At 36.1% G+C, this 22712-nt stretch overlaps 1 protein-coding gene across 1 annotated transcript in view; it reads right to left on the bottom strand.

The window, feature by feature from the left end:
* PAM (peptidylglycine alpha-amidating monooxygenase) overlaps positions 1 to 22712 on the bottom strand; it is a 219629-nt gene that overhangs the window by 39320 nt on the left and 157597 nt on the right. Inside the window, exon 14 of the mRNA XM_007942482.2 lies at positions 11556 to 11879. Within this exon, the coding sequence (XP_007940673.1) occupies positions 11556 to 11879 (324 nt within the window). The remainder of the gene's footprint in view (positions 1 to 11555; positions 11880 to 22712) is intronic.

Below are 22712 nucleotides of genomic sequence, written 5' to 3'. Positions count from 1 at the left end.
ATTTCTTTCCCCCTCAAATATTTCAACACAGATGTTCAGAAGTAGAAAAGCAGTAACTTCACCTTCCCATCCTCTGGAGGATATGGCAACATGCAGTAAAATCTTCAAAGATAGGCATTAAAGACAGGAGGAAGAAAGGGAGGCACAGAGCAAGTATAATCAGTTCCTGAAAACTTGACAGTGTGCTGATGTGAGAGAATAAGAACTTTAAAACAATTCTCTCAACTGTACAAAAGAAAAAAGTACTTTTTCACTCAAATTGTTTTTTACCTTTGAACAGTAAATTTTTTTCTTTAATAAAAATTAACAAAACATAACATCAATAGGATGCCTAAATCAGTTCGGCCTACAAGCTTTGCTGAAACATCTTCAACAAACATTCCCCAGGTGAATTCTCTACATAAAGGCACTATACTAGATTCTGAGAACACAAGAAATAAAATCTGTTTTTTGGCTTTGATGAATTCACAGACTACAATGAGGAAAGGACAGGAGTCTACTACTTATGATCCAAAGTGATGCAAGTGGTGCAAGATCACAGGAGCAGGGCCCATAATCCCTCCTGAGGCTTAGCTGGGCAAGCATGGGATACAATCAGATGGTGAGAGGTTGCACAGAGGAACAGAAATTTGTATTGGCACAAACAAAGTAGGGGGTTCACTGAATGCTGAAGTGGGAGAACAGTTCTGTCAAAATGAACAACAGCAAGGTTGCTCAGAATTGCAGAATGTGTTTCAAGGTCTTAAGAACTCTAGAAATGACACCTGTGTATGTCAGGTGGAAATGAGGGAGGGGAAGAAAGGATTAGCTAGCTTCAAGACCTGGTTTAGAGCCAACTAGACAATACATTGTTTACCACATGGAGGAGTCAGAATCCAACATAGTGAATATGATTTCTTACCTGTGATGTCTTGATCTACATTATGATTGATTTTGAGGCACACTGCAAGTATTTTATTATTAGCAGGAAAACCAGGACTAAGGGAATAATTTACCTTTGAAATATATTACAGCACATGAGAATGTCATTCTCACTCATGTGTATTCTGATATGCCTTCTTGAGTTGGAAAGAAGAGGCAGAGTTAAAGCTGGCCATGTCTGAATTTGCAAATAATTCTGGACACAGCAGTGGATGTGAATGGGCCTGCTTAGATGAATAGCATCCACCATCTATCATACTTGTCATAATAGGAAAAAGGTCACAAATTACTGCTACAGGCAATTGGGATCCAGTGAAGGTTTGTAAGCATGGGTGGAATGATTAAAACTGTGTTTCTGGAAGTTAACTCTGGAAATAGGGTGTAAGTATTATAATTACAGATGTCTAGATCAATCAAGAGATGGATAAATCATTCTCCAAAGAAAATGTTTTCAATTATTTTAAAGCTGTTTGAATCTCAGATTATGGCTTGTCTTTTTAGTGGTCATCATTCTGTATTTATTTGCCAGGCCCTGAAGTTTTGTAATGGGCTCCAAGATAACTTCAAATCTCTTGAAAATGTAGACATTTAATTATTTTCATCAGATTCTCAAAGGTGGAAATCACTACAACTAGGTGAAAATCCTTGGGGGCAGGAATCATGTCTTATTAAAACTGGTGGGTCACCAAGCCTTGCACAAGGATTGTTGTTGTTGTTGTTGTTGTTATGTGCCGTCGAGTCGGCACAAGGATTAGTACATTGTAATGGCCTAATAAATGGACTGTAGTGACCCCTATGCTTCAGTCTCCTGTTTTTTTTTTTCCCCTCATTGTCTTCTTGCCTGCATGGTTACTGTTGAGAAATCCAAGCTAAGTCTTATTGGTTGCCCCTCGTAGGTAACTTTTCATTTTTCCTGCGCTGCTTTCATGATTCTTTCTTTGCCTTTGGTTTTGGTGAGTTTGATGATGATAAATGTCTTGGTGATTTTCTTTTGGGGTCTCTCCTGTTTGGGGTTCACTGGACTTTCTGAATGGATATATTCTCATCTTTCATCATACCAGGAAAATTCTCTTCCAACAAATCTTCAACAATTTTCTCTGTGGTTTTATTTGTCTCTTCCTGTTCTAGAATTCCGATTACACGTAGGTTATTCCTTTTGGTGGTATCCCACATGAACCTTAGATTTTCTTCATTTTGATCCTTTTTCTGATTGATCTCTTTCCAAAGAAGTATTCCGGTATTTGCCTTCAATCTCACTAATTCTGTCTTCCATTGCTTCAATTCTATTCCTTTACCCTTTCAATGTTTTATCTATTTCTGAAAATTTAGTATTAATCTTCTGGATTTCTGTGTGTAGATTTTGTATCATTTCTAATTTTTCATTTATTTTGTCATTTTTTTCTTGTATTGTCTTTCAAAATTGTTCTAGGGTCTTCTCTGTGTTTTCCTCAATTTTGTCAGTGTTTTCCTTGATCAGCCTCTCAATTTGTTGAAGGTACCTAAATATAATTCTTTTGAATTCCTTATCAGGGAGTTCTAATACTGCATCTTCCTCAGGGATGTGTTTTGTGTCTGTATCCTGGTCCCTTGTTTCTCCTGCTTTATCTTGCTTCTTTGTGTGGACTGTGATGCTCTGTTGTCTCAGAGGCATTGTGATGTTTTGTATTTATATTTAATTGGTGATTATATGTTGTTAGAGTGACTTGCCCACGATTTTCATTTTATTTGTATGTTATCTATGCAAGCAGGGTACTGTGCTATGCTCCTCTATTCACCAATTGGCAGCACTTATACATTCACCACCTGTTGTTAGCCTTCCATATGTCCCTGCCATCCTTGGCAAATGGAGCCTATTCTTAGGTCCCTGGTATCTGAATGAGAATGCTGTCACTTTAAAATCCAAAATGGCTGCCACTTGTAAAGATTCAAAATGCCTACACTCTTGGTCACTTTAAATATCCAAAATGGCTGCTGTGTGTAAACAATCAAAATGGCTATACCCTCTGGACAGTGGGAAGTCCATAGTTCAGATTGTCTCCCCACTTGCTGTTTTCCTTCCTAGTCACAGGCTACCAGTGCAGTCATCCCTGCAGGCCTTGGTGACCAGGGCTGGTCTTCAGGTCAATTCTCAGGTCCCAACTGTTGGTCCTGTCAGAGTAGCTGACAGTCCGCAGCTCCGACCGTCTCTGTATTCACTGTTTTCGTTCAGATTTTTCCACTAGTTGGTGCCTAATTCACTTCTGCATACTTTCTTTCAAAGCTCAGAGCTCCAGGATTATCGTCTGTATCTCTGTCAATTGATTTCTCTTTCTCTTTGAAGAAGGTCTGTGTCACTTGTCTGCCTATGCCTCTATCATACCGGCAAATCCATTCCCGTTTATGTTGTCCACTAGTACTTAAATACCCTTATAAGCTTTAAAACTTGTTTGTGCTACCTCTGTTTGCCCTAGCTAAGGGTTTAAACTAGAGCCCTTGCTGAGAATTTGCATTTCCACCAGAGAGATACTGAATCAAAATCTACATTTTAACAAGATCCCTGGGTGATTCTTATAGACACACAGGGGGTCTTGTTAAAATGTGGATTCTGACTCAGTGTATCTGGGTGCAAAGGCAAATTCACAGCAGGGTGGTCAAACCAGAATGAACTAGTTTGAAGCTTTCTAAGACAGTGCTGTAGTCACAAAGGATATTTCATAAAAATGCTGATTGGCCTACTACTTTCACTGGAACACAATAAAAATATCAAGGCTCTTGGTATTCTTTTATTCAGTGGTTTACCAATTGGTACTGGAGGCTAAATATTCATGAAAGTGCTTAGATACCCAATCTGGTAGAAAATATTAAATATATTAAAAAAATGTATATTGTTCTGTGAGCATATATGAACTTCATAAAATATTACAAATACTATGTAAAGAACTTTAATCTACTCTGAATGATCCCAACTATCACATGTCAATAGGTGAGTAAATGCCTAAAGTCTACAAAATACATTAATATTTTGGAGCTTATTTGCAAGGTTTTACCCAGCAATCAGAAAAATATGTGTTTTGTCATATGTAAGAATCTTTTTTGTTTGGAAATTTTCAGGAAGACAAAGCAGTGTGAATATCCAGAACATATTTATTACAGTATCTACTTTATATGAATTTACAAAACAGTAAAAGTGATAGACATAAGGAAGGTACAAGTAGAGGGTTAATAATGTGAGCAACCTGTATGTGTTAGTACTGAGTCAATGCAAAAGAGAACAACTTTATGTGTGGCAGGAATGTTTTGAAAAAATATAGTAAATTAATCTTGTGCTTAAATATTTTGTCAAAATGTCATTGCACATTTATTACAGTTATCTAATCAAGACATCAAAACTTTAGGATCTAGGTCTCTGTGGTAAAAAGAAATCTGTTTACAAAAGGAAAACTGAGTTCAGGTTCTCCTCTGTAAACATGAGCTCAACTTATCGATGTTTTTTTATTTCCATTGTCACCATCTTTCTTACTGTTAGGTAGTTAAAGGCAGTCCCCTTATTTTAAGGTTGCATGATCAGGAATCAAGGCAGTAACTGCAGTAACTCAGGCTAGTATATGCAGATAAAATTAATACTGATAGTTCTTCCAACCCCTGCCTACTTTGACATGAGACTCACAGGGCTTTATAACTGTTTGGGTCATCCCAGGTAATTTTCTCATTTCACAGGAAATGAATTTTAGGCTTGGGCCAGATTTCGGGCACCAGTATCACATGTGATTATTTTCTAATCTTCAATAAAAGACAATTTCAAATCCTAAATAAGGAAATTACATGATAAAATATATATGATTTTTATCTTAAGCTTAACAGTTTGCACATGAAAAAGTGTAAAATTCCAGTGCAGATGTCTCTTAGTCTTTATTTAAGAAATAATTCAACATATGACTAATTAAAGTTGTAGACTTAGCATTTTAACCTAAAAATTAAATACACATTTCTTATACAGCACCTTGGACAAACTGGTCCCAACTTGGAAATGTTAGCTTCTCCAAATCTGGGTGTCAAATTATGGAGTAATTTCAGGCTTATTTTTTTTAAATATGAATTTGAAAGCATATTAGAGAAAGCAGTATTTTTAGAGAAACAAAGTAAACATACATCAGATATTGTTCCTAGGAGCCTTAATACAAATCACCTTTTACAAAAGATGAAAAGAAATGAACCAAAAATTCCTGAAATTTGAAAATGGTATTTTTTCCAAGTATCATATAATACATTTTATAATAAATAAATAATCTTATTCCATAAAGAACCCTTGCATTCATTATAAGGTAAATGTGCGGCCTCATATTCTGTCTTATATATTTAAGAAAAAAATCAAGAGAACAATTATTATTAAAATTGTAGCAATAAATCTCCAAGAGGATTAATGAATTACGCCTTTTCAAGAAAGAAATTAATGTTAATGATCAATGGTGCTTTCACATGAAATTATTAATAAACATTTCAAAGGGCACTCATTTATCTATGTTACATAAGGACTAATCAAACTAGGTAAGGTTGTAAAAAAGCAAAATTTCAAAACCAGAATTCTGACTTAACTACAGTATAACAAGCCTCTTCATATTTAATCTTAAAAGGAAAAAGAACCTGATAAAATCAACGGAAGACTGCAACAAGAACAAAACATGGTGGTTATATTTTCTGTATTTGCAACTTTTCCTCCAGTAAGGGGAAGATGCTTTATTTTGGTTAGAGACTGTTATTCATCAGAAGTCCTAGCAAAGACTATAATTAACTAAGACTATTAGGAGAAATATTTATACCAAAGTCAGAAAGAAAACAAGAATTAATTATGTTACATTTAATGGGAATAGAGTGAAGAAGAGAGTTATGACATAATCTAGGGCTCAAAAGCATTAAGAGAACTTCTTATAAATTTTAGTTGCAAATGGAATTCTGTCTTGGTCAAACTGTTTACATATTAATTGAGAAAGCATGAGCAAAAGAAACTTGCAACTATAGTTATTAGGACTGAGATCAGAATGAAATGACAGGATGACTGGAAAATAAAGTTATCTATAAATCTGTCTATCTAATTTTTTTTTTTTTTGTGAGAGACAATAAAGTGATTAAAAACTCTGACTCTGGGACAAGTCTGCTTGGCTTTGAATTCTGGATTCTCGGTCTGTGGCACTTTGCACATAAGACTTCACCTTTCTATGCCTCAGTTTCTTTCTCTGTAAAATGGGTTTATACGAAGGATTGTTGTGTGGATTAAGTGCACTTAAACACTGTGCCTGGCTCATAGTAAGCACTATGTATGTATTTGTTTTTATTGTTTTCCTCTCCTCTAGAGATGAAAATTCAGCAAACTGAATACCTTATTTTACCCTGGGAGTTCTGTAAGACTAGATGTAAGCATATGACTAAAATAAGTTTTCATTGATTCAGGGACTGAAAAAAAGTTGTCCCTGAAAATAAGGTAAAATCTGAAGCATATGATAAGATAAATGAAAGACTCCCTATATTATCTGATGCAAGGTGTCACACAAATGCAGTTGTATTTTCCGACATCCAGAATTTCGTAATATGCTGAATCAGTCTCCCATAAGCTAGCATGTACTAGTCAAAATCAAATTTGCCAGCCAGAATAGCTATCTGTAATTTATTTTTATAGTTTTAAAATAATAACATTTAAATATATTATTCAATGAATTCAAGGCAACTAGAATAAAGAAACATAAGATCTGCCTTTACCTTGTTAGTGTTGTCTCATATACATAGTAAAGTAATAGTATGAATTGTATTTCAGACATAGAAAAATACCCCTGAAATTTAAAAATAGTTTTTCCAAGTAACATATAACTCTTTATAATAAATAATATTATTCCATGAATAATTATTGCATTCATTATAAATAAAGATATATGTAGAGCTCATATTGTCTTATATTTTAAGAAAAAAAAAACAAATTAAAAATGATTAAAATTGTGTTAATAAATCTCTAAAAGTATTAATGAATGATTTCTTTTCAAGAAAGAGATTAATGTTAGCCATCAATGCTGCTTTCACCTGAAATTGTTAATAAACATTTAAAAAGGGAATATATACTGATTCAGGCTTCTGTATACTAACATATGCTTCTCTCATATGCATTCACTTCTCAGTTTACGAAGTTCAATATTTCACACTATATATTACATATCACATGCAAACATCAAGGCAGATCAATGTAAGTGATCAGAGATTTGGAGAGCCACAAACACCTATTACGATAACACTATGATAAACACTGCTGTGTCACTTTCTGAACTTATCAAATTACAGTGCCACATAATTCTCTCTCTCATAAATGCTTCTTAACAGAAAGTAATTAATATTTAGCTCTATTAATTGGTATTTAGTTTTTTAAAAATCTCAATCCAATATGACATTAATGGTAGCAATAATAATTATAATAATCACAGCCAACAATTATTAAGTAATCTCTATGTGCCAGTCACTATTGAAAGTATTTTCCATTTATTACCTTGTTTGACCCTTACTTCAACCCTATGAAGACTGTACTATTATAATTCTCATTATACAGATGAGAAAACTAAAGCCACATAAGAAGTGGAAGAGCTGGGATTCAAAGCCAGGCAGTCAGGCTTCGCAGCCTAAAGTGTTCTATATTATATGACTATACTACCATATTACCTATGGTGTGGTTTTCAAAAGTTTTTCTCTTGTTATGATATTTCACAACTGTTTGGAAGGAAGTTTTTAGAGTCAATGGTAAACATCACCAAAAAATCATAACTTTGAAAACAGGTGCCATGGGCAGATAGATGTTTGACATTGAAGACCAAGGCCTTAACTATCCTGCTGTCACTAATACTAAGGCTTTCTTAGCTATGCAAAGCTGTAAGATGTCATTCTAGTGTGCTTATCACACAATGTGGTGGCCACTGATGCTCTAGATGAGGTAAAGTACCAATTTTAAAGGTAGTTAGCAGGGAGTGGGACCAAATGGAATCCCCTCTCATGTAGTCCTGGGCCTAACACACAAAGTCACATCTGGGTTTTTGAGCAGTTCCATTTACTTCACCTTTGAAGCCTCAAATTAGCCAAATGTGATCCATCAGCATATCACAGTTCCAGAATATGGACCTGTCAATGAAATCTAATGTGACACTGTTCAAATTACCACTGTATTGAGTTGCATTAGTGCCAAGAACTAGGGACATCTGAACTAGGTCCTCTCAGCAGAAGCTTCCAGCTTCTAAACAGGGAGGGCAGAAAAAATTCACAGGGGTTCCTTGAGGCTCCAAAGCTCTAGGGATGTACAGCTGAGCTAGGCAAGCTAGTTAGGCCCTCTTAAATACTGAAATATAAAAATAACACTAAAATGTAAAAAATTGTGAACTACATAGTTTAATTAGAATTTGTGAAGTCCAAGTTTTAAATTCAGACTCAGTGACCTCATTAAAATGGCTTAACATCTCTAGGCCTCAATTTCTTCACTTGAAAATTCAGACTAGAAGGTCTCAAAGATATCTGAAATGAGTGTAGGCTATGATATTAAACAATACAATTTCCTTATAATTTTGTTTTAACCTCACATATAAAACTACTTTCTTCTTTGCAACTAATACAATTCCTGGTAGCGAATTAGCGACTTAGGGAGACCATTAATTCTTGTAGACTTTTAGGGCCCCATTCTCAGCTTTGCCTGGAGAAAAGCAAGACTACAGGAGAAGCAACAGAAGGTTATCCATCAAATGTATCCCATGTATCCCCTCTGCCCATTCCTAGAGGCATATATGTGAATTAGACTATTAATATATTTTATTAGGGCCTTTTATGCTATAAAATTCTACTTTCTACTTTCTTTCTTGCCAAATGAAATCGTTCTGAGAGTAGGTCTTTCTCTGGCTTACACAAAGGAACAATATCGCTTCAATTAAAGTTAGATATTACATTGTGTTAGGTATCATAAATGGTAAGCAATGAAAGAGCAGGGTGAAAAAAAAAGCTTTTTAGAAATAGCTTACCTAAAAAATGAATTTTTCTATTTTGTATTTAATTTTTTAAAAGTTTTCTACTTAGAGTAGTGAAATAACATTAAAATAAATCATTTCAGACAAGAAATATATGCACATTTTCTTTCTACAATTAGAATTAGTACAATATGTTTCTACAACCCATTGTTTTATTTCATTTTCTTTAGATTCATTTCAGTGACATTCAACCACATACTTAAGATAAAAGGAAACATCTTGAAGATCATGAAGAAACATGCCAATTTGACCTCTCTGGAGAATGTGAGAAAATTTGGTTTGGCAAGTGTGGTAGTTAAAGTTATATGTCAACTTGGCTGGGCCTGGCTGAGTGGCTGGACAGCTGGATGTAGTTTTCCCCCCATGCTGAGATTGGTAATCAACTCCCTGGTGGGTCTACTAGAGCAGCTGCATAGCTGCTTTAGGGCTATGGGCTGCTTCCAGTATATAAGAAGCAACTTTGAGGAAGGTCTCCAGCTTTTGGCACGCTTGAGTCCTGCATGTTGTTGAGTTGTTATTCAGCAACCTGCCATGTTGTCTGCCGATCTTGGGACTGTTAATGGGACTTGGATCAATGGCCTGCCATGTGGTTTGGCAATATAGGGACTGGGCCATTTTATTTGTTGACCTTGGGCTTGTCAGCCTCAGCAGCCAGCAGCTGCCTGAGTGAAAAGACACCTCTAGCTTCAGTGGGCCAAGAGCAAGAGGCAGAGCTGAAGTCCAAGGTCGAGGGGCTCTCACCCAATCCCTAGAGCTTGGCACTTTGAAATCGGACTTCTAGCCTCCAAAATTGTAAGAGAATAAACTCCTGTTTTTTGAGCCACCCATTTGTGGTATATATTCCTCTCAGAGTGGCACTAGGTAACCAAAACAGCAAGCAAATGTATTATAAGTATTCCAGGTATTTTAAGCATTTCTTCCTTAGAAAAACTAAGTAGGTTTCAAAAAATACAATGCATTAAGTCAAACTATGAATTTTACGCTGATGTTTAAACAATATCTAGAAATGACCATGGTACATCCTCACATCCAAGAATAAAAAAGACAAGTCATGGGGATAAAGCAACTTTAACATTTCACAGCTGTTCTTCAAGACTGAATTGTATTCTTACTAGAGATCCTTTTGCTTTTCATATTTCTGTGTTTCTTGGGTTACAATTCAATGTCCTTAGTTGTTGTTGTTGTTGTTGTTTGCCGTCGAGTCGGCCCCGACTCATAGCGACCCCTCCTTGGGTTTCCAAGGCAGTATCACTACGGAAGTAGGATTGCCCAACCTTCCTTCCGAGGAGTGGCTGGTGGGTTTGAACCTTAGTGGTTCAAACACTAAGTGGCTGGTGGGTTTGTCCTTAGTAGGGAGGTTCAAACAGACACTCCAGTGTGTTTACTAAATGGGTAGAGAGCATGGTAAACTGCAAATTTCTAAGCATCTTACCCAGAGATGCTAATTCAGTTGTTCCAGGGTAGGATTCAGGAGTCTAGGTATTTCATAAGCAGCCTAGGTGATTCTGACGCAAAGTATTCTAGGAATCACCCCTTGAGAAGCATTGCCTTATTCAATCAATTCAGAATAGTTAAAAGTAGGTATGATCCTATTAAATATGAAGTGGTAGACACCTAGGTTCTTGTTAACTTCTTATAGAGACCATTAGGCCATTCCCAATGGATAATGCGCAAATCTTCATTGTGAGCAAAAGGCATTGTATGCTAATTTTTTTTTTCAATTATAAATAAAAATCAGCTGGGTGTTGCATAATATGTGGCTTCCTTGCAAAACTATTTGAAAATATCAAGCTGGCAGCCTGTGCCATTCCAGCCTACACATGGACAGTTGTCATGCATGCATATCCATTACTGTTTTTGAGATTATCTCCACATGCTGTATTATCTGGCTTTCCACATTAGCAAGTAACATGAAACACAATATCACAGGGGCCATAACACAATTAAAGACAAAGATGAAGCATCCATAGTTTTCTGGCACAGAAACCTGAAGGGAATAAGGTATTGTCTTCTAATTATGGAAACCATTCCTTGGTAGAAATAAAGATAAATCTAATAAAGGTCCCATCAGAAATAACTACTCAACTTTCCAATTAAGATAGTAACTGATAATAGAACATAAGATATCAAAGACATAAAAATGGCTATGTTTTTATAAGTCAACTGGATGGCAATGTTGAAAGAATGATTCCTTTGAGAGGAATTTAATTACCTTAAACTAAGGCAGTGTATAAACATTTAATACAATGGGACTTTACATATCAGGTTTTGAATTTCCAATTTCTTTCCATTTAGCAAAATAGAAAGTTTGGTAAGAAATTTTTTACACTGAATTTGACAGGCCTCCCTCTGAAAAATGATCCTAATATATTTGGTCCTTATAGTTTTGGTTCACTGATTGATCAGAAACTAAAATTATGGACTATAGACCAAAATAAGAGAAAAACTCATAAAAGAAAGATGATATTGAATAAATAATCCAAATCTGAGTAATATTTCTTCCTAAGTCCTTTTTATAGATGAGTTCTTTTCACCCATTAAATTTTATTCCCTTCAGATTTTACTAATGTGGATTGTAGCCCTTGGCATTTTATTCCATAAAAGAAGCCCTAAACGCACCTCCTATGTGTTCAGGTTCCCGGGTGCCTTCACCACGTAGGTGTTGCTGTAATGAGCAAACTCTGTTCTCTGCTGGACTCAAAGTAGATTCTAGTCTGTGGAATTTGTGGATTCTGTCTCTGATAAGAATAGCATTACCCCTCTCCTCACGTTCTGCACCCTCTCTGGCATCAGACCGACCAAGGTCCTTCTTTTGGACTACATTTGCAATCTCGGCTACCAGGTCTGACTCTGACTCTGCCTTTTCTGTAGGATTATATTTATGCACATGAACAACATCTTCCCTTTCTCCTAGCAGCTTGGAAAGTAGTGAATAGAAATCACCTGTGAAAAAAAGAGAAGAGATAAGGGAGAGGGGTTGGTAAAACAGCAAGGTTTATACAATGTTGTGTCTTACAAACAGCATCTCCTGAATCTTCATAATTAGGGAATGAGAAGGATACTTCTAAACTTCCAGGCATGGAAAAAAGAGATGATTTTCTACAACAATGAAGGAGTTATATACGTTCACATTTGATTTTATACACATATATTTCTGTTATTTCAGAAGCCCAGGACACTACATAACCTCTACTAACATATAGAAACGTAATAATGCATATGTGATTGCACATGTTTCAGTTAATGATTTGTACAGTCTAAATGGATTGATTTGGAAGTCAGAGTTCATAAGATTTCTATAATAAAATATTATCAAGAGTTATTTTAGGTAACAGCTATCTTCACGGGCAAACCTTTCCAAGTAGTCTTTGAAAAGCTTTTAAAGTATAATCTGCAAGAAATTAAATGTATATTTTTGAGCAGGTGCTATAAAACACAAGTCTAATGGATAAGCATTCAGATGGCAATAGGGAAACTAAAGTTATTATTATTTTGTTAGCAGCATTGCTGTAAATAGCTCCAGTTGTTCCTTTTAAACAAGAAATGAACACAGTCTAGAAAAATGATTTTGTAAGAAAAGGACTTTTTAAATCAATTTCAAACAAAAGTGAAGATTTTAAAAAACAAGTATCACTGGAATAATTCATCATTACAACATATTTCATGCCCTCCTGCACTAAGGAATAAATTTAGATATGACAATCCAATTCCCTGAAAACAAATTACTTGTAACATGCTATGACAGATACAAAATATGACTCCAAAAAGTTCACAAAGCTTGTTTACCCTCATCATTTACATCTACGACTTCAAATCCATTAAAAATATATTAACTGTGTGAATGGCATATGCTTTCCATATGCCTGCTTCCCTCAGCCAAACACAAAGGTAATGAACAGGTCTTCATTTTCCTCATCATATTCTAAATGGAGCTAATGAAGAAATTACTTTTAAGTATGGAGCCCAACTGCTTAAGTTGTAATTACATTTATAGTACCATCAGATATCATTTATGAAAACTGTTTTCACCATTAGGACATAAAAATGATAACTAGTTTAAGACATACTCCACTAAAGAATATATTATTAAGAGAATGCTGCAAGGGGATATAAAGTTTTTCCAAAATGATGCTAAGAGATTGTGTCATGTTTACAAATCCTCTTGGTTTAATGACTCAAAGTAGGTTTTCACTCCTTGCTTGTAGAAGCAGTCTATCCCAGGTGAAATCTTCAATCAGAAAATAATTACCAAGAAATAGGGCCAATCTCAGTAAAATGAACAAAGCAAATTACAACTCAACCCAATCTGTTAGGCCGCAGTGGCATTCTGCCTCAGAAGAGTGATTAATCCATTACTGTGAAATTCTCCTGCCCCGGACATGAGCTAAACATAAATAGTTTGATATGCTGTTGTGCAATGAAACATTTTATATAGAAAATAAAATTCACAATTATTTCAGGAGCAGATAAAAAACAACTGTCAAACATGAATCAATGGCATTAGGCTAATATAAATGAAAGAGCACAGATACAGAGCCTTGCATAGTCATTTAGATTTTCAGTGATAAATCTAAAAGTTGTGATAAAATATCAAGTACAGGATACTCTGGGTCCTTTGAAATTATTATTTAAAATTACCACTGGGTTAGGAAAGCAAATACTTTTTAAACCAATGTGATAGGCTTGTACATAGTTATATAGTCATATCCGACTCATACCGACCCCTCCTTGGGGTTTCCAAGGCAATATCACTACGGAAGTAGATTGCCCAATCTTCCTTCCAAACTAGCTGTTAGCTATTAGATCATTAGCTATTAGATGCAAGTCAAAATAACAATGAAATATCATCTCACCTCAGCAGTAACAACAAAATTCAAAAAAATAAAACATGCTGGTGAGGGTATGGACAGACTGGAACCCTCATACACTGCTTATGGGACTGTAAAGTGGTATAACCACTGTGGAAAGTGGTATGCAGCCTTCAAAAGCTGGATATAGAAATATCATACAATACAGCAATCCTACCACTATGTATATATCCTAGAGAAAAAAGAGCTGTGATGCAAACAGATATATGCACACCCATGTTCACTGCAGCACTATTCACAAGAGGAAAAGGAGGGAAACAACCTTAATGCCCATCTACAGAGGAATGGATCAACAAACTATGATACATACACACAATGGAATATTACTCAATGTCAAAGAACAGTAACATCTGATAACACGGATGAACTTGTAGGCCATAATGCTGAGTGAAATTAGCCAATAACAAAAAGACAAATATTGTATGAGACCACTATTGTAAAAAGTCAAGAAAAGGGTTTCATTAAAAAATATATATATATTCTTTGTGGTTACCAGGGGTAGATAAAGAAGGGAGAGTAAACCATTAACTAGAAAATAAATAATAACAAAAGTTACTTAACGCAAACAAAAATTTAAAAAAAGAGCAGAGGCTCTGTGGTCAAACTGTGACCTTGGACATCACTTCACCTCTCTATGTAAGAATAGTAAGTAAACAAATAAGTGAAACAATGCATTGCATTGAGCAAATATGCTGCAAAAGACCTCTTGAAAGTGTTAAGAGCAAAGATTTTACTTGGAGGACTAAGGTAAGCCTGAACCAAGCTATGGTATTTTCAGTCACCTCATATGCATGGGAAAACTGGACAATGAATAAGGAAGAGTGAAGAAGAATTGATGCCTTTGAATTATGGTGCTGGTGAAGAATACTGAATATACTGTGGACTGCCAGAGGAATGAACTGTCTTGGAAGATGTGTATCCAGAATGCTTCTTAGATGCAAGGATGGCAAGACTCTGTTTCATGTAGTTAGGACATGTTGTCAAGAGGGACCAGTCCCTGGAGAAGGACATCATGATGGGTAAAGCAGAGGGTCAGCAAAAAAGGGGAGGCTCCTCAATGACACGGATTGACACAGTGTCTGCAACAATGGGCTCAAACATAGCAATTGTAAGAATGGTGCAGAATTGGTCAGTGTTTCCTCCTGGTGTACACAGGGTCTCTATAAGTTAGAACTAAGTCGATGGTACCTAACAACAATATAACATTAACATTTTCTCAACAAAGAGCCCTTGTGATACAGTGGTTAATTGCTCAACCGCTATCTAAAAGGCTGGTGGTTTGAACCCATCATCTGATCTGCAGGAGAAAGATGTGGCCATTTGCTTGGAAACCCTATAGGGTAGTTCTACCCTGTCCTATATTGTTATTATGAGTCAAAACTGACAGCAATGTGTTTTGTTTTGTTTTTTCATCAAGTATATGGCTGCTATAGCTATTTGATTCCCTGTTTTGCTAAAGCAGAATGTATCTGCACTTTCATTGTTTTTAGTTTGTTTTTCAAAAAAGAACTATCCTTAGTCTCATGTTCTAGTGACCCTAGAGTCTTTCTTATCTCTTCTCTCTCATGGGTTGGACAGCAACTCCCAGACTCCCAGGCATTTTGGGTGGAAGGTGGGAGAGATCTTCCTCTGATACCACATTCCATCTGAGCTCTTCCATCTTTCCCCTCCCATGTTCCAGCACTCCAAAAAAACAAAACAAACAACAACAACAAAAAAACTCACTGCCATTGAGTCAGTTCTGACTCATAGTCACCCTTCCTTGGGTTTCCAAGGCAGTATCTCTATGGAAGTGGATTGCCCAATCTTCTTTCCGAGGAGTAGCTGGTGGGTTTGAACTGCCAGCCTTCTGGTTAGCAGTCAAATGCCTTAGGCAATAGAAATTTCTGTTAGTAGCTACATTCTGTATCTGAACTGTCCAACACTATAGCCACTAGCCATATGGCTAAGAAATACTTGTAGCATAGCTTGTGTGACTGAGGAATTTAATTTTAAGTTTACTCATGATTTACTTATGTATATTCAAAATTAAACACCATATATGACGAGTGGCTACTATATTGTACAGTACAGGGCTATTTGGTGCTTCATCTTTCCTCATATCCTGTTCCTTCTCCAAACTCAGGCGTGTACTTCCACTTCCTACTTAACTACTATTATGGCTTCTGCATAGTTGCTCAAGAGCTCCTAACTGCCGAAGCCAACAGACTCTTCACCTTTATCTACTTGGTAAGCACTGCTGAAATTCCCTTCCAGGAATTCTCTCTTTGTATCTCCAGATCTTCTCCACCTGTCATCTCTGCTTTCTGTTTGTCTGCCCAAGTCATAAACATGTTGGTGTCTCCTGAGTTCTATCCCTGGCATATTTTTCTTCCCTAGCTAAGGCCTCTTCCTGCCAAGCAATCTCAGCCACTTCCAAGGCTTGAATACCACCTTCAGGAAAATGACTCCAAATCTGGAGCTCCCCTAGCACCAAACTGGTATAGAAATTTGCCTCCTGGGAATTTCCACTGGGATTTATGTCTCACAAGCATTTTGAACTCAACCTATCTAAAATCAAGCTCTCGCTCTTCTCATACTTTGTATGCTTTTTATAGTATCTTTCTCAGTGATTGAACAGAATTTTGGGTAAATTAATCCAGAAAACAAAACTAAATTTATCCTTCTCTCACCTTACATGTCCAGTTTACCATGATGTCCGATCTATGCTGACCTGTCAACATCCTCTTTTTTCCCCCTACTACCACTCCTCATGTGGGGTTCTTAACATCCTGACTGGCACGGTGAGAGATTCCTCACCTCTTCCCATGAAACAGACACCGTTCCCCCTTGAAGATCAAAATCTTTCTGGAATGATAATAAAGTTGCTCTAACTGAAAGGATTCCTGGGTGTTGCAAACAATTAGTGTGCTCATCGCTAATCAAAACGTTGGTGATTCAAGCTCACTTGGAGGGGCCTCAGAAGGAAGACATGGTGATCAACTGAAAAATCAGACACTGAAAACCTTATGGGCCACAATGCTCCTCTGACACACATGGATATCCATGAGTCAAAGTGCACTTGATGGCAACTGAAAACAAAAAAAACTGTAAGGAACTGTCTTATGAAAAAAACCTTGGAAAATCCTGCGGTATATCCCATAGGTACCTTTCTCTCAGCTTTGTTTATATATTTATAGGTTGTGTTCTTCATATTATTCTGCGGTCCACTGCAAAGATGACTATAAAATTTATTTCCCAACCTAGGCCACTTTGAGAAAGAAACAGGTGTTATTAATTATTACAGAAGGCATACACAGGGACAGTCCTGAAAAAACTAGGATATATAATTGACTTTGGACATGTTTTCAGAAGGGATCAGTCCCAGAGAAGGACATTATTCTTGGTAGAGGGTCAGCAAAAATGAGATGGATTGACACAGGGCCTACAACAATGGGTTCAAACATAGCAATCATGGTGGGGATGGCTCAGGACTGGGCAGTATTTCATTCTGTTGTGCATGGGGTTACTATGAGTTGGATCTGACTCAACAGCACCTAACAACAACACAACTGCCTGACCTATTGTTCCCAGAGATAACATATATAGAAGTGTTTATTATTATTATTATTATTATTAATTGTGATTTGGGTGAAGATTTACAGAGCAAATTCACTTTCCATACAGCAGTTCACATATACTTTGTCTCATGTCATTGACCACAGTTTACCACAATGCAACAGCTTCCCTCCCACTTCCTCCCCATAGTTACCTCTTCCCAGTGTCCATCCCTCCATACTCTCCTGCCTCCTGAGCTGTCTCCCTGTGCATAAGCAGCCCTTCCTTCTCCCATGATTGTTCTCTCCAGGGCGTGTGTCTCCTTGAGGTAAATGTTTAACTCATATGCCTGTACTTTGCTTGACTGGAAACCACAGGTGTGGGTTCAATTCCAGACCTGAAGGGCCATAGTCTCAGTGATTCCATCAGGCTTATAGAAGCATTTTATTAACCACAAATAATAGCAGCAAATGTTTTTTTGAGAGGTTAGCATCACCCAGTCACTCTGCTGAGTGCTTTATAAAATTTAACACATTTAATCCCCATGAAATATAAATTATTATTATCCTCATTTTACAGATGAGGAAACTAAAAGAATAGAAGAATAGTACTAACCCATGGTCATAAGCTGATAGGAAGGTGAACTGGGTTTCTAAAAAGACAGGCTGACTGATAGATCTACCTTCTGATAATCACACAGGATCTAAGTTCCCTTCTCTTTACTGTACTGGACGATAAATTATTTCTTGTAAATTTACCTCAGAAATAAAAATTTCACTACACTCATATTTTTTCTGTTTAAAGTAACTGTCTTCTGACCTCTGGTGCTCAGAAAGAGAACAAGAACAAGTTCTTCTTTGTTCTATTCTGGCCTGTCAGCTCTATGTTAGAACACAAGAAGCTATTCCCAAGTCAACTCATACATCCCATAATGACTTGAACATAACTGGCTTAAAAAATAATGACAGATTTTCTATGGTGTGAAAAAGTAGAAGAGTTGAATTTTTTGTTCTCTTCGATAGTTCTTAAGGGGCTCTGGTGGCATAGTGAAGGTATTTGGCTGCTAACCAGAAGGTCAATGGTTCAAACCCACCAGCTGCTCTGTGAGAAGAAGATAAGGCAATCTATTTATGTAAAGATTTACAGTCTTTGAAACCCAGTGGGGGTCGCTATGAGTCAGAATTGACTCAATGGCATTGGGTATGAATAGTTCTTCTTTTACCACTAGGAATGTACTGTACAGATGTGTAATTGAATTCTGTAAGATGTTCTAAAAAAAATTTTTTTTGTACATTTAAATTGTCTATGAAAGGGACAAGTGGCAAGATTTAAAGGTGGTTTTATATAAAAATTAAAAACCTCTCATTTCTTATACTGTCATAATCCCAGTGTCTAGGACAGTTCTATCACATAGCAGATATTCAATAAATAACTCAAGTAAGTAATAATTTGTTTAAAATGTCAAGCCTTGTTCTTGTATCAGTAGTGATTAAAAAATATTCCATGATGATTTTAGGATGCAGTTGAGTTCCCACTGCTTCATAGTTCTGCCTTATACCAAAGTATAAGCATAAAATGCTCATCAAAATGCTTATCAAAATGCTTATGAAATGCAGAAATGTTCTTTGTGTTTTAAGTTATTTGGTATTTGGAAAATCTAACTGTAATGGCAGCTAATGTTTTGGGACAAGAAAGCAGCATAGTACACGGGAACCTAAAACACTACCAGTTAAACTCCAAGTGTGAACGTTGTGTTCTTCAATGAACTACTTCACAGGTCAGCTAGACGATCTTCTGTTTAGGAAGAATGACTCACTATTCCCTACCGTCAGCGTAGAAATTTCTCTGATTTAGTTTCAAGAATATGGTGGGAATTAACTAAGATGGATGGAAATATACATGGAAAAACCACCCTATGAGGTTTTTTATTCTTTTAAAAATAAAATGCTTCAAGATTATTGGGTTCAAAATAATTATACCTTCAGATAGCGTAAAATCTTGATTGTGGTAGGCACTTTTACTTGTAAAATAAGCAAGAACCTCTTGGTAACTTCAGAATATAAATTCCCATTTCCCTCACAAGTCACTAGTATTTCATTACCTTGTTAAACAAACAGCTCTCATTTGCTTATTGTTATGTGATTTCTATGGTATATGGAGAGTAAACAGGATGTGCATCAGCAGTTTAACTACTGACAAAATATACCAAGCAACCAAGCTAAAGAGATTAGAACCATTCAATGCCACTGATTAAAGTGAGGAATATGAAGAATGGAAAATTAAAAGCATTCTTTTTCATACATTAATATTTTGTTTTATTATGACTCAATCATTATTTACCTTCCTTTCTGGTAAAAGTTGATTTGGTTTATTGACTATCTATTATTTATTTCTAACCCACATTTATCCTGTTAACCTTAGAGAAGTTAAAACATATGAGCATGATGACTAGCTCAAGGATCAAAGATGAAGTCAAGTTTATTATGTCTTTTCCTTTGTAAAACGCATCTGATTGGAAAACAATCAGCAACAGGCTCGTGTTCTTTTCTTTTTTTTAAGCAAATAAGACAAGTATGAAAAAAGGAGAAAGTGGGAGATGATGGCTTTTGTAATCACCAGGCACAGATATCTACATCTGACAGTCCAACCCTGTGATAAATGATCATTCATAGCTGCCTATTCTATTATAAGGAAACTAATTCAAAACTGCTGTCTAGTCAGGTTCCCAGAGCCTTAGGGGGTATTTAGAATTGTGTTTGATAGATGAGTTCAATAAATAAAGGCTGGTGTGCTGCTCATAAATAATAACAAACTGATAGCTTTTTAGTGAATGGGAGTACAAACAAGAATTGTCTCTTCTTTTAAAGAGCAAAGTGACATTGAGAATGCATGGAATTAGCTAAGATGCTACTAACCCTTTACCTCATTTTGATTTTCTGGCCAAAATACTTTCCGTTCAAGTACTTCTCCTGTTTACCTTGATCCTTTTTAATATTTTCTATCTTCAGTAAATAAAATTCTTGTATCACCTCAGTTGTGCTAGCCACAAGCTGATAAACAGCACCTATGTTGGTCACAGAGAAAATGACAAATCCCCATGGGAAAAAGAAGAGTTGTGAAGCAGGAAGGAAAGACAAAGCATCAGATTACAGGTACTCAGAGGCTAGCTCTGTGCCCATCAATGGCTGAATGACACAGATGTTTGTACTTTATTAGACAATAAAGGGAACATGGCAAGGAAATATAAATTTAAGCTACTAATCTCAGCCTTTGTGTTATGTCTTTCAATAATGGTTTATAAACATAGTTTTAACAAGTTGATACAGTAGACTATTAGCTTTTTAATTTGCAACCTTTTCCCTTGATTCTGCTTATTTGATAAAACATGCCAATGGTATTTCATTTGTGTTAGCATAAAACTACTGTGAAATTATTTTATTCCACAGAAGGTATCTGAAGACCTTTAACTATCAGGGGTCATGAAGTGTTTTCCTGCTACAAATTGTATTTTTTGTCATTTTTTCCCTGTCTTGGGAATACAGTAGTTCATACTGACCTTTGGGTAGAAAGATTGATAGGTAGGAAGGAAGGTACAAAGACTACGATGAGAAGAATGTGGAACAAACTGAATAAAACATGTTAAAGGCCTTTCTGCAGTTAAAAAGAAAAATGCTGTCCAGAACATAATGTACAATAGTAACAATGACATGCTGGCACTGTCAATTTTCACTTTCAATACTGACTTGAATTTTTAAAATATATTGAATGAATCTTCCAAACATAATTAATATAAATTTCAACATATTTGTATTTTGACTTTTAAAGTAGAGAAAAACTCAAATTGAGAACTCCTAGATTAGATGTGAGGGAGCTCTGGTAGCCTTGTACCTAAGGCACTTGACTGTTAACCAGAAGACTGGCAGTTCAAACCCACCAGCCACTCCTTGGAAGGAAGGTTGGGCAATCTACTTTCGTAGTGATACTGCTTCGGAAACCCAAGGAGGGGTCACTATGAGTAGATTCCTGCTCTAGCACAGCTGAGAATTTTCTTGTCACAGTCCATATTCCTTGACTAAATGATGTTGACATTTAGTATAATTTAGTATAATATACATATATACGAAATCAAAATGTGTAAGACACAACAAGAACTTTCAAACCATGCTTTAGTTTCCGTAAAGTGTTATCAAAGAGGAAAATTAATAGCAAACATCTTACTTTAATTTTAAGGCTTTTCTTCCCACAAAACCAAATATTAACTGTAAAAAATCTTTGACCCAGAACTAATCCCACCAGCAGATTTTTTTGTTTGTTTCACTCAAGACTGTTAATCTTTTCTTTCTTATCCAAAACTAGGGTTACTTAATTTAAATTTCAAAAGGTATAATGGCTGCAAGTGGGTGGAAACTACCTTGTGACCTGCTATTGGTTGTTTTCAGTAAACCAAGGCAGGGTTCAATCAGTCCTGCATTATCAATGGTTGATCTATTTTTCTCCCTCCTCTTCTCTCTAAACTTCCTTGTAACTAGCATGCTTCGAGCCATCTGCTTTTATTTTGGAATCAGAATGCTCTCCCTCTACGCATGTAGAATAACACACGTGTTTCAGTTTCTTTGAGTTTTGATTATTTTTAACAGCCTCCAACCTACCAGAACCATAACTGAATACAATAATGTGTTTGTGTGTGTTGCCTGCTCTAGAAAACCTCAACACTATCTTCGTAATTCCAGATTGTCGCCTAGCATTTCCTCCACTAAGAATCACTGTCTAATTTTTTTGTTTGTTTGTTTAGTTCCTTATACTTATGAAACTCAGGTAATTCTTCAATTCACTTTGTTTGAATATCCATTAGTGTTTTTCTGTATGAAGGCAGACCTAACCAATTCACTCACAGATAAATTCAAGGCTGGCAGCTCAAACCCATCAGCCACTCCTCGGAAGGAAGGTTGGGCAATCTACTTCCATAGTGAAGTACTTCTGCCTTGGAAACCCAAGGAAGGGTCGCTATGAGTCAGGTCTGACTCCACAGCACATAACAACAACAGTGTTTTTCTGTATGGAGGCAGACCTAACAAATTCATTCACAGGTCAGGTCACCTCTATATAAATGGGCCATCTCCAAAGCAGTATAGAAAATAACACATACATATTATGTGGCCATTAAAAATCATGCTTTTGAATAATTCTTTATGTGGTGGATAATGGTGATTGTTTTCCTAATGCTGAACCATAGTTGCATACCTGATATGAACCCCACTAGGTCATAATGAATGATTTTCTTGTTGTGTTGTTGGAGTCTATTGGCTAGGATTTTGTTGAAGATTTTTGCATCTATATTCATGAGGGATATTGGCCTGTAGTTTTCCTTTTG

The sequence above is a fragment of the Orycteropus afer genome, unplaced genomic scaffold (assembly GCF_000298275.1).
Source record: "Orycteropus afer afer isolate SDZICR_OR568_19922 unplaced genomic scaffold, OryAfe1.0 scaffold00091, whole genome shotgun sequence".
Taxonomy (NCBI): Eukaryota; Metazoa; Chordata; class Mammalia; order Tubulidentata; family Orycteropodidae; genus Orycteropus; species Orycteropus afer.
The sequence above is the reverse complement of the archived record's forward strand: the minus strand, read 5'-3'. Positions and strand labels throughout refer to the sequence as shown.